Source organism: Protopterus annectens, chromosome 1.part0 (assembly GCF_019279795.1).
Source record: "Protopterus annectens isolate FY-2018-M chromosome 1.part0, PAN1.0, whole genome shotgun sequence".
Lineage (NCBI taxonomy): Eukaryota > Metazoa > Chordata > Ceratodontiformes > Protopteridae > Protopterus > Protopterus annectens.
Genome location: NC_056725.1, coordinates 848,930,218 through 848,943,440, shown reverse-complemented (window position 1 = coordinate 848,943,440; position 13,223 = coordinate 848,930,218). Strand labels below are relative to the sequence as shown.

At 41.0% G+C, this 13,223-nt stretch overlaps 1 protein-coding gene across 2 annotated transcripts in view; it reads left to right on the top strand.

Moving 5' to 3' along the window:
* The window catches only part of ZDHHC14 (zinc finger DHHC-type palmitoyltransferase 14), a 1,825,619-nt gene that overhangs the window by 786,054 nt on the left and 1,026,342 nt on the right, over window positions 1-13,223 (top strand). For both annotated transcript variants that reach the window (XM_044063663.1, XM_044063664.1), the window contains exon 2: window positions 5,808-5,980. In XM_044063663.1, coding sequence (XP_043919598.1) covers window positions 5,808-5,980 — 173 coding nt within the window. The remainder of the gene's footprint in view (window positions 1-5,807; window positions 5,981-13,223) is intronic.

Here is a 13,223-nt window from a genome sequence, read left to right as displayed (position 1 = left end):
AACATTGCAGGACAGTCTCAAATAAATAAAGAAAACATCTAAGCTATACTTCACTATATTCCTAACTGTATCTAAGAGAAATTACTGTACCCTAGTTAACTTTCTTACATAGCCAGGCAAGACAGATGTGGTGAATGGGTTTTCCAGCTTATGTTGTCAGGTCAAAGACAAAATACAAAATGCCCTACCTCTCAGAGATTTCTTAAATTAATATCTCAGATATGCTACTGAGATACTTGCAGCATGAAATCACTTCCTGTCATTTGAGTATCCCAGGTGAAACCCCCCACTGCAGCTGGTAGCATTTAGCATCTCTCTGTGAAAATACATAAACAAGGACTTCTCTTAGATCTAAGGCAAATGGTGGCCACTGTGCCACCCCCATAGTGCCTTTTTTAGGCAAGGCTCAAAAAATAAATCCACCACCGTAAAAAGTACTAGCGATAATAAACTGAGGGTCATGCTGCTAAACGCTAGGAGTTTAAACCTCAAAATGCACTCCTCAACATGTTGTACAGTAGCGAGACCTGGTTCAAGGCTCAAGAGAGTACCCCAGCGATTCCAGGTTACAACTCATGCCACACATTTCGGCCGCAAAACCAGGACCGAAATACAAAGGGAGGAGGCGTATCCATATCCATTGGGGATAACCACACTTCCAGACTATTTGCAGAGTATGATGCCTCGGACATCATCCAGGTGCAACTAACAATGGGAAAAACTGCAATTCAGATTGTAGCTTGCTACAGATCACCTTCCCAGCACCAGGACACTCACTCCGCTTTCCTCGAGGTATTGGAAAACATGAGAGTCCAACCAAACACCCTTATACTAGGTGATTTCAATTACCCAAATATCAATTGGAAAAACTACGGAAGTACTAATACCTTTGCTCAGCGCTTCCTGGAGTACATTAACTCCAGTGCTCTGGACCAGCTTGTAAACACCCCCACAAGAGGTAAAAATATACTGGACCTAGTCATCACCGACATGGGGGACAAATGCACCACACCTGTGATAAATTCCTCATTGGTCAGATCAGACCACAAACTCATCACCCTAGATATCCACATACCACCCCCATCCCCCTTCTCAAAAGAAACCATGGTGAAAAACGTCTCCAAAGCAAACTTTATGCTACTCAAGACAGAGGTGGCAAACTTCGTTACTCCCACGCAGAATGTCAATATGACTCAATCTGATATATCCTACACAAAAGCACTCTACAAGCACCTACATGAGTGCATGGACCATGCTATCCCAAACAAGAACAAGACCCACTCCTCCAAAAAGAGGAAACCAGTCTGGTGGACTCCAGCCATAAACAAGCTCTACAACAGAAGGAAGAAATTACTGCAAAAAAAAGTAAAAACCCAGGAATGGAGGGGATCCCTGACCAACCGTAGCAAAAAACTAAGAACCCTCATGAAAAAATCTAAGGCGAGCTTCGAAAGAAAAATCGCAACGGACACCAAAGATAATCACAAAGCATTTTTTAGCTATGTCAGAAACCTCAATAGCAACTCCCAGATCTTCTCCGAACTACAGCATAATGGCTCAAAATTCATGGAACCAACTGATATTGCCAATATATTGGCAGATAGGTTCATTGCAAATTTCAGCCCACCCTCTCCCCCCAAAGGGCTCATATCCATACCAGAAGATTGTGCTGCCCCTAAAATCACAGACACTCAGGTGAAAACAGCACTCACCAAGGCAAGAAACACAGCATCCATGAGACCAGATAGCATCCCAGGCTGCGTGCTACATGAGCTCCAAAATGAATTAACCCCTCACCTTAATACCATGTTTAACAGCCTCACCTCAGGCTATGTGCCCACAGAGTGATGCACGGCAACAGTCATACCACTCCACAAAGGAGCTGCAACCACTGACCCTGGGAATTACCGCCCCTTCAGCCTGATGAGTCTCGTCTGCAAGGCCATGGAGCACATCATCATGGAACTCATAAACAATGACATTGGGAACCTACAAACCCTAGACCCCAGCTAGTTTGGGTTCATGAAGGGGAAGGTCATGTCTCCTGAATCTGGTTGACTTCTTCGAAATGGTCACTAAAGCAATTGATGAGGGAAAGGTGGTTCACACAGCGTACCTTGATCTTGTAAAGGCCTTCGAAACCATTCCCCACTCGGGAATTATAGACAAACTCACCAACCTAAAAATAATCTCCTACGTAACAAGATGGGTTGTAAGCTGGCTAACGGATAGAACCCATTCAGTGAGAATAGGAAATGCTAGATCAGACTCCAAACCTGTGACTAGTGGTGTACCACAGGGCTCAGTCCTGGGACCCCTCCTATTTGGTATCTACTTCTCGGAAGTACAAGCAAACACGGAGGGACTATGGCTAACAAAATTCGCAGACGACTGCAAAGTGGGAGTCTGAATAGAGAATCCTAGTGACGTAGACATCCTTCAAAAGGGTCTTACGGATACAGATACATAGTGCCAAAACCATGGCCTCAAACTAAATGCCAAAAAGTGCATTGTTATCCCCTTTGGGAATAAAACAAGTACCTATGAACTACAATATAGGTGGCAGCCCACTTATCACAGAGTGTGTGATGGGACACAGGTAGACAGTAACCTCTCTTTCGACAACCACATTGCTAAAGTGGTTAGAAAATCCTTCTACATGGCCCACCTTATTACAAAGGGGTTTGCATCTAGGTATAAGGAAGTTATTGTCCCCCTTTACTCATCACTAATTAGATCCATTATTGAATATAATGCCCCATTCAGGATGTATCTAGCATGACATCTGCAGCAGCTGGAGAGGCCTCAAAAGTACCTCACAAAGAGGATAAAGGGTCTTAAACAGATGCCCTATGCCATGAGGCTAAAAAAACTCCGACTGTACTCCGTCGCGTACCGGCTACTCTGAGGTGATCTCTGCCTAACATACAAGGCTATGTCAAACCCCGAATTGCTAGAAATGCTTCACTTAAGGAAAACCTAATCTACCAGAGCTACACACTCAAGGGAATTAAACCTAACATCATCAATAAACAGGACATGTTGGAGGGACAGATTCATGTCCCAGGGACTCCCCTTGCTCTGGAACCAGTGTCCCCATATATGTGAGGCAGAGCTCCTCGCTGGCACTCTTCGAGAGAAATCTTGATGAGTGGATGGGAAACAGAAAATTCTCCCCGGGAATCACTTCTATGGCCCTGCTCAACAGGGGTGCAGCTAACTAAACCACCTGGGAGGGAGTGTATAGCACAACATTTATGGCTAGGCATAATTATGCCCTAGGGCCAATAGCCTAGTACCTACCTATGAACTTATGGAAGTCGTAAAATAATTTACATTCCTGCACATTTAAAGACGATACAAAAAACTTCTAGTTCTAGAAATTGTTTCCTGTTGCACTGAAACCATCTTTTATGACGCAGTTGTAAAATAATTTAATTTCAACTATTTTTCTGAAGTTTTGCAAGTTAACATTTTATGTGATAGTTCCCACTTTTAAAATATATACATTTACACAGTTACAATAGTTTATATACATTTATTTTCTTTTCCAGTAGGGTACATTTTGGATACATCATTAAGCTGAGTACTCTACAACATATCTCTTCAACACACGTCTGTACAAACCATCTTATATGACATTCAGTTATAATACATTTGTAACACTAGCATATGAATCATGTTGATATTCACAAATGACACATAACCATTTAAAAAATTACAGACATTTGTGCTGGCAGTATCTCACTCTGTCACATTTCTATATAAATCATTTCAATATTCACAAATGACATATTTATTTACAAAATTCCAGATACATAGGCTGTGACAATATTTCCTTTTGTGACCGCTACATCATGCCTTCATGATTACTCAGTTTTGTTTTGTTTTTTTTTTGTAGTGAATACTGTTCAGCTTCCCTAAGCCTGTTTTCTAATGATAGTTCCTTTATCCTTGACTCTCCCCTGGTTGCTTTTCTCTGTAAGCTATCCAGCAGTTTGGCCTCTTCCTCTCTATATAGCATCTAGAACTCTTAAGTATCATTCCAGGTATGGTCTCATGATGCCCTAGTATAAGGGCATCACTGCAGTCCTGGCCGTGGATGTTACATCAGTGGAGGTACCGTTTAGTATTTGGTTTGATCTCTGTTGCTTCACTCTCAAATTGAGAGTAATTATTTATGCTTCAATAGTCATAGCCTTCTTTTATTCTGTTTTTTTTTTTTTTTTTTATGCTGCCTCAAATGTCTGCAATACCCCTGGGTTATCATTTCCGAATAGCATTAGCATGCATTTAAAATGGCTGGCATGTAACCACTGACATTTTTACCTTGATTTGAGTTTTCCATGCCTAGTGTGCTCGGGGCCAAATGCATTAAATAGACTTGGACCTATGGCCAGTCCTGTGGGGCACCAGTTGTTACCTACCTCCAACCAGTAATCACTTTCTACTTTCACTTGCCTAGTTTTCTGCCTGCTTTTGACCACCTCTGCTCAAGGAAACTAAGGCAAATGGTTTATTGAAGTGCATGTAGATTATATTCTTCTTAGGTTTGCTGCTGTCCAACTTCCTAGGAAAGTAGTCATAGAACTAGATGAAATCACTCTGCCATGCTAAAATTCATTAAGCAGACCATTCTACTCCATGAACCTTTAGAACTGACGATTCCTCTCTCATTCTGGCCTTTGCTGAAGTTTGGTTTAATGGCTTTTAGAGCCATGAGCTACTTTTTGCTGAGTATTTGTAAGTGGGACCACTGATGTTTGATTCTATTCCCTTGGGATTTCTCACTGTCCCTTCCCTAAGAGACATGTTAAAGAATTCTGTCTGATAGTTTCACCTAGCATCACTCTTGAGGATCTTTCTTTGGCTTTTATTAGGGTGTGGTATGTTTTTCTTCCTTATTATCTCTGTCACTTCCCTCATTTCCTAAGCTGTTATCACCTAATTTCTGGTTACCCTATTTGTGTCTCCTGCTTCGCAATACTTTTATCATTTGAATGTTATGGCCCAACTGGGCAAAGGAAGTCTGGCCTGAAGGAGAGTATTGGCAAGGCGTAAATGGTCATAAGACGCAGTAGCATTAGAATATCTACAAATTATATCCCTTTATTTTCATTGATACAACTGGGAGTGATCTGTTTAATATTTCAACCTGTACTTTGGCCTCTTCATACTTCTGACATTCAAAAATTAACTCATTATTATGCTTTTTATTTCTCTCTTCCACATAACTAAAAAAGACCTTCCCTTCGTCGTGTTGACAGTATTTTTTTCATTTCTACTTTTGTTCTCCTCACCCACTTTACTGTCATGTTTCCAGCCTTTGTGTAATAATGTTGACTTGTGTCCATCTAATAACTGTATGTGATAGCTGTTTTCACCATCCTTATGTCCAGTTCTCATTTCTTCATTGTTTTACTTTTACTGTACTTATTTTATGACGTGTTATAGAATGTGGGCTCCTACCTCATTATAATCATTGGATATGCATCCACATCATTTATCAGTGTTAAGGAATTTGGCAGTGTGCTTATGCTTTTAATTAATGATATAAGTTGTGGAAATTAAGTGAACATGTATGTACTTTACAATAGCTCAAGCTGTGTGTGTGATGTATTATCCTTTTGTCTGTCAGGGAATTATAGAGCCTTGTGGTTTATGTACTTTACAGACTTTCCACATTAAATATTTAAACGTGTGCTCCATTCACAGCTTTATTGTTTGCCATACTGTTGCTTAAACTGCATTTTCTTTCTTTTGTATTAATCCTTGTTCTAATGTCCAGCTGTTCTCCTTTTTAACAGCTGTCCATATTTAGCAGTGAACATTACTCCAGCAGTTCCTGTGATAGGTGGTATCCTTTTCTTCTTCGTGATGGGAACCCTGCTGAGGACTAGTTTCAGTGATCCTGGAGTCCTTCCTCGGGCAACACCAGATGAAGCTGCAGACCTAGAACGGCAAATAGGTAACACAGAAGGTATGTATCTGTCTTAACATTCCTATCTGCTTCTCTGTCTCTTCTCTTTCCTTTATCTTATTTGATAAACTGACTTGTACTTGAAGATATTTCTTGCTGCGAGTCATAACAGTTGACTGAAATCCATTTTCTGTGTTTTGGGATTTTACTAACTTTGTGAACATTTCTGTTTTATAAAGTGGGCATAAAGAATCAAGAATGTTTGAATAATACTGAGACATAAACAGTGTAGAAATAATAGCTTTTAACTATGATGCAAACATAGGTGAATATGCAGATTTATATCTGACCAGAAGCATTTGCCATTATCAAAGCAAAATTACATGGACTTAATTCTTCAGAAATACAAATTTGGTTAGGAGTTAGTATACTTCAGTCACCTTTTTATGTCATTATTGAATGAATCTGTTATATGTTTGCTATAATATTTTCTTTGTTGGTGGTTCCTTACAGTAGCTTGTGTTTTCTTAGAGAAATAATTTGTTGTACATTGAGAAGAAAATATTTACATTCATGTGGTCACTAGGTATCTGAATTTGGAAATAAACTTGTATTCTTCCACTGAATGTTGTAGTTGTGACATTGAAGTGAATTTGTCTCTCATTTCATAGGTTCTTAGGTGTATATTAGGCTAATGGCCTTGGAGTCTTTACAAGCCTAGCCCATAAAAGTACCCTGGCATTGTGCCCAACGTTAGTTCCCGGTGCCTCTATCAAGTAGAGCCACTGGAGTGATCCCTGGGATGAACTTTCTATTTCCCATCCACTCCTCAAGATTTCTCTTGAAGAGGACCAGTGAGGCGCTCAACTTGACATGTATGGGAAGTTTATTCCAGAGCATGGGCAGTCTCTGGGTTATGAACCTGTCCCTCCAGCATGTTCTGTTGATTGTAGTAATGAGATTGAGGTCTCTGGAGAGTGTGGTGCAGAGGGATTGGGATTTCTTTAGCTGTAGCATTTCTGACAGAGCTGGGTCAGACATGGCTTTGTTAGTCAAGCAGAGATCGCCTCTTAGTAGATGATATGAGACAGAGAATACCTGGAGGTTTTTTAAGTCTTTCTGTGTAGGACATGTGTTTAAGGCTTAGGATCCTCTTTGTGAGGTACTTTTGTGGCCTTTCCAGCTGTTGTATGAGTATAGTGAGGTACATGCCAAATGGGGTATTATACTCGATGATTGGTCTAATGAGGGAAGTGTGGAGAGAGATGATGACCCCTTTCTTCCTGGATGCAAATCCCTTGGTAATGAGATGTGCCACATAGAAGGACTTTCTGACCACAGTGGCAATGTGGTGGTCGAAGGAGAAGTTGCTGTCAGCCTGTTTCCCCGGATCTCTTATAACGTCTTCAGTGTTGAGTGTGTTCCCATCTATGTGGTAATTAGTGGGAACTGAGTTTTTCCCAAAGAGGATGGCAACGCATTTTGTTGGCATTAAGCCTAAGGCTATGGTTTCAACACCAGTCATTGGTCTCAGTGAGGCCTTTCTGTAGGATGTCTGCATCACTTGGGGAGATAATAATGACTCCCAGCTTGCAGCGGTCTGTGAACTTGGTCAGCCAGAGTCCCTCTGTGTTGGCCTGCACTTCTGAGAAGTAGATGTCAAATAGGAGAGGACCCAGAACCGATTTCTGTGGGACTCCAATCATGATTGGTCAGCAGTCAGACTTGGAGTCTGCTACTTTTGCACTGTGGGTTCTATCTGTGAGCCAGATTGCAGCACATCTAGTGATATAGGGGTTGATGCCTAGTTTGGTGAGTTTATCAGTAATTTCTGAGTGGGGGATGGTATCAAACTTGAGTGGGGAATGGTATTTCATTCATCCTGATCTCCCCACCTCAGAATTAGGTAAATTACTATTTTGGCTATGGTGCCTCCTTTGTGAAATCTAAATGCCATCCCTGGGTCATCATAGGTTTTCACTGGGTGTTCCAGTTTCCTCTCATATGCCAAAAACATGCTGTAGTTTAACTGGTGATCCTCCAAATTGCCCATAGATTCATAGGTAGTTACTAGGCACATGATCCAAGAGACCACTGAGGAGCTTAACCCAATTTACTTATCTCCTCAGAGCACTGTATGGCTTCATGACTTGCTCAGAGTCACACGGTAGGTAAATAGAGTGGCTGAGGGAGACAAACCCTGAGCTACAGGAAGCAACTCACTGACATCTCTTAGCTTCAGTACTCTACACTAATTGCCAAACTCATGCATGCCATTCATGTGTGTATGCGTGTCAACTGTGATAGAGTGCCAATCTATCAAAGATTAGTTTCTCTAACATACACCTATTGAGTGCCTAGATTGGCTTTGGCTGTCCTGTGACACTGAAATGAAGTTAGTGATTAATTAGTGAATAAAAGAAAAATATTTGAAATGCAGCAGTCATTTTTTTTTTTTGGATGAGAAAACACACTGGCTGTTGCCATCTCGAGAATATATTGCTTTCCCATGCGTTAGTATACCAAAATATCTGTGTTTTGAAATGTGTGCATTGTGCAGGTAGTCACATTATAAAGTAGAAAGCTAAGAGTTTAACACTAAAATGCTGTTAAACCAGAAACATTATGATGAGAGGAGAAGCTTTAAGATTTTGCTTATAATTTCTGTATTTTATTTAATCCAGTGTGGCAGTGCAGTCCTGCTTTTCAGCTTGCACCTTTTGCTAAACTCCGAGAAACTATGCCGTTGTGGTGGCTGTGTCCTGATGCCGTAAAGTTGGCAGGGTTAATGTAGAGGTAAATCTGAAGTGTTTTTCATCTGTTAGTGGAGACGCTGACTGCAGAAAATATCAACCTTGCCATTTATTGTCGCTGTCTGTATTGCAGCACCGCAGACCAGAACATTAAGAGGCCAAGCAAGGGATCTCTTGTTTCTGTACTCAAATGGTTGTAATGACTAGAAGGTCGGATTTGATAAATATGGGGGTTAAGCTCAGCTACATATCTTGCAGTTTGGCTCAATTTTCTTGTTATGGTTTGCTAGTAGTAGAACTAGCATACAGAAATGAACTACAGAAGACAGAGTTGCTATGCAATTATTGGGTTATGTGTGTTTGATAGTAGTAAGCGGCTTTCAGAATTAACAAGTTACCATCACCCTTTTATTTGAATGTAAAATGAAGTACTACAGTTCTGATTTTTTATAGCAGGCATTGCATTAGCTATCATTTTTACAACGACTGTCTTAAATCATGTTACTAATTTAGAATGTTTTGCGATTTTTTTTTTTTTTTAGTAGAATATTCAGCTGTGCAGTTTGCATGCATGCTTTCTTTTTTTTTGTCAAAGTAAATGTCAGTGCTACATTGATTTCTCCCTTTATTGTCCATTTTATCCTGTGTTAAATCTGTCACCGCCATGACTGGAATCGGTGATGTTGATCCACTGTTTAACACAGTACCCAATAAGCCATTGTAGTAACGTAATGCTTGTCAGAAGAGTTTCATGATCCCATCTTCTACAGCTGTATCCCCTTAGTTTTAGTGTTTTACTCTGTGCTATGTTTTAGGCATTGTTGACATTTCAGAAATTTTTGTAAATTTCTTCAGTGTTTCACAATCCCAAGTTTTTATAAAACCAAGCCACTATTTGCATAGCATTTTCACACTAGCAGTTTGGGAATGTTTGACCTATGAAATTATGAAGAATATTTGATTACTTTGGAAAAAAAACATGACTGAACTAGAATATCGAGATTTTTTTTTTTTTGTGAGGTACTTAAAAAAATAATAGTTAACATCTTAAACTTTTGCCGTTTGCTTGACAACTTGGTTATTTTGCAAAAAAAAAATGTATATATGACAGTCTTACGGTTCCCCCCAATTTTTTTTTCTATTATGAGCTACTTATGAGTTGTTTGGTACTGACACCCTAGGGAGGGAAAACTGATTAATTTAAACGTGGCTACGTGTATACTATGGGAAACGCAGAACATGCCCTTCATTGCTTTGTTATTTAACTCCAACACTGGGTTAATTGGGTTTATGGATAATACCAGCGCACAATTCCAAATACTCATATGATGTAGAATATTGCAGATTTTATTGTAAATTGGTCACAAGGTATGCCTTGTGGCATTTAAGAACTGTCACATTTCTGAATAGGATTTTCAAAAGCAGAAATTGAGACTGTACTAATTGTTTTGTAGGTATGAAGTTATTAGATTGCTCTGCCACATGATTCATTTCTTATCAGCTTGGCAATGATGTTCATCGTGTTTCACTGTTGCAGTCATTACTCTTGGGTTATCCTGCTGGCAGGCTACCCGCAGTCGGCCAGAATTCCAAAGTCTAGGTCCGACGCCGGTTGCTGTCGCCTCTTCCCTGACGTCAGTGCGCCAGGGGTATAAAAGATGCAGCCGACGCCATTTTCTTCAGTCTTTCTTGCCGCACGATTCCCGAAGCAAAAGCAGTTCGCAAGTGACGGTCGGCCGACTCCTGAGATTTTCAAATACGAATTTCAGAACTGAAGTCTTCATTAAAGCTAAGTACCCCATTGGGGAAACTTTTTTCTTGCTCCAGACCGATGTCATAAAAAGTTAACAATTGTATTTCTTGTGGGAAGCAAATACCTCATACGGATTTTCACTCTTACTGTATTCCTTGCCTAGGCCCTGATCATAACGTTGCTAGTTGTCGGTTTTGTGCTACATTTAACCAATGCACTATCAAGCGTTGGTTCGATTTTGCATTCCATTTCTTTGGCCAAAGATTTAATTATATAATGCCGTCGGATAAGCTGACAACCAGAGTTTACAAAAAATGCAAGGATAAGGAAAATGATAGGTATCCGAGGTCCAAAACTGACGACGGAGCCTCTGCTAGGCCAGTCGCCGGTTCTCAGTGAGGCGCTTTCGCAGCCCCTGTCGCCCACTACCTCAGAGCCACAGTACGCTTCCGACTCCCACGTGGAGCCGACAGGGCCTCTGGATACTCAAGGTATTGGACACTGGGAAATCATTCCTTCAGATGGGTCCAGAGCCGCTTAGCAGGCATCGGCTTCTGAGGGTGTCTTCAGACCTACACCACTATATATTAAGCCATCTTCAGCTTTAAAGACAAAGACTAAAGCAGCACTAAAGACAAAGAAACAAGTAAAGCATTCTCCTACTCAGACTTCCATGCCTAAAATACAGATGCTTAAAATGGCCGAAGACCTAATTACTTTGATCAGGGGCTCCCATCCCCCTTCTGATAATAGGCCTAGGCAAGAGACAGAGTATGATTCTTCTGATCAGGTTTCTATTTCCTCTGATTCCTCTTCTGAACAGGATTACTCCATGCTTCCCTATGAGGATTCTGATGCTGAAGAATCCATTCCTTCAGCCTCTCCTTCTGAGGATTATTCTTTTGGGGAAACCCTGCATACCATGAGGGAACATTTCCACTGGGAGAGCCAAGATTATTCTGAATCTAAGAAAAGGCTCAGAGACTTTCTGCTACTTCTTCAGCACAGACCCCTTGCTATTCCACCTGTTCTAGACATTGTAGATGATGTATTTTCAGAGTCCGGCCTATCCCCAGACTCTTTACCCCTTGCACCTGCTAAGCCAGACAGATACTACAGGGTCCGGGATTCTCATAAATTCCTGTATTAAAACCCTGCTGCTGACCCAGAAACTATATCTCAGGGTCCCAAGGGGGTTAAAGCTTCCACTGCAAAAATCCCTGTCCCCTCTGATAGGGATTCCAGGTCTCTAGACAGATGGGGGAAAAAAGTCTACACTTCTGCAACCCTGGCCATAAGGGCCTTAAATTGTCAGTTTCATATGCTTAAATATCAGCAATATTTAATGTCACTGCTTAAACAGAAAATGTTGACAAATACTGAATGTTCAGAGAACAAGGAATTACAGGATTTATTGCATGCAGCTGAACAAGTAGGAAAGCATACTTTGCAATGTGGTTATGATTCTCTGGAGGCCTCTTGCAGGGCCACTGTTACAGGTTCTGTTATTAGAAGGCATGCTTGGTTAAAGGAACAAAATCTGCCTGATCATGTGAAAGCAAAATTATTAGATGCACCACTACAGCATGATACTTTGTTTGGTTCTAAAGCAGAAGAGGTGTTGAAAAAAATGGAGGATAAATCAAAATCCATGCAGACAGTCAAGGATTTCTTACAGGTACAGCCACCCAGGTTTAGCAGAAACTGGCCTTCTAAAAATTGGTCATTTCCAGCGTCAGACAGACCACAAAGAGGCAGATACAGGCGTCCCAGAGGCAGATCTCAGCCATAAGGCTCATACAGGCCTAACAATGGGGTGCTCCTACCTCCAAAAGCGGAGAAGACAAATCACAACCTTTCAGGAAACAGTCCCAGTGACTTTCCTCTACCAGATCCAAGCACTTTTCTTTTGGCAGCTCCCTTAGGGGGAAAAATAGCATTATTTTCATCAAACTGGCAAAGGATTACCAAAGACAAATGGGTCCTGAACATAGTGTCCCAAGGCTACAGGTTCCATTTTCACACTCTACCAAGGTCAAAAGGTATGCCAGACCTGCCACACAATCAATGGGCAGAGGCACAAAAACAAATTACAACCCTCATGGATATGAGGGCCATTCAGCATGTACCACATCAAGAGCAGGGGCAAGGATTTTACTCCAGACTTTTCCTAGTACCCAGAAAGGACAAAACCTGGAGACCAATACTGGACCTATCTATACTAAATACGTTTCTGGAAGTTCCAAAATTCAGGATGTTAACTCTACAGCAGCTACTGGCCATGCTGGGCAAGAAAGCTTGTCTCGTAACTTTGGACCTAAAAGAGGCATACCTGCATGTCCAAATCAGACAATCTTGCAGAAGATACCTCAGATTCATAGCTGGCTCAATGCATTACCAATTCTCTGCACTGCCCTTTGGCTTATCTACTGCGCCCAGGGTCTTCACAAAATGCCTGGCACCAGTAATTACGTTTTGCAGACAAAAAGGAATTCAGATATATCCCTACTTAGACAACTGCCTAATTCAAGCAGAGAACAAAGACATTCTACTACTAAAGCATCTGGCGTTTGTAAAAAGATTACTAATTGGCCTAGGGTACACAGTAAACAAAAATAAATCAAAACTAATGCCCTCTCAAGAGATAATATTCCTGGGTGCAAGCCTAAGTACAACTGCCCAGATGGCTTATCTCACGCCAGACAAACAAAAGCAACTGACTACTTAAGAATTTGGCAACAAAAACCCGCTTATCTGCAAGGAAAATCCTGCAGGCCTTGGGTTTCATGGCATCCTG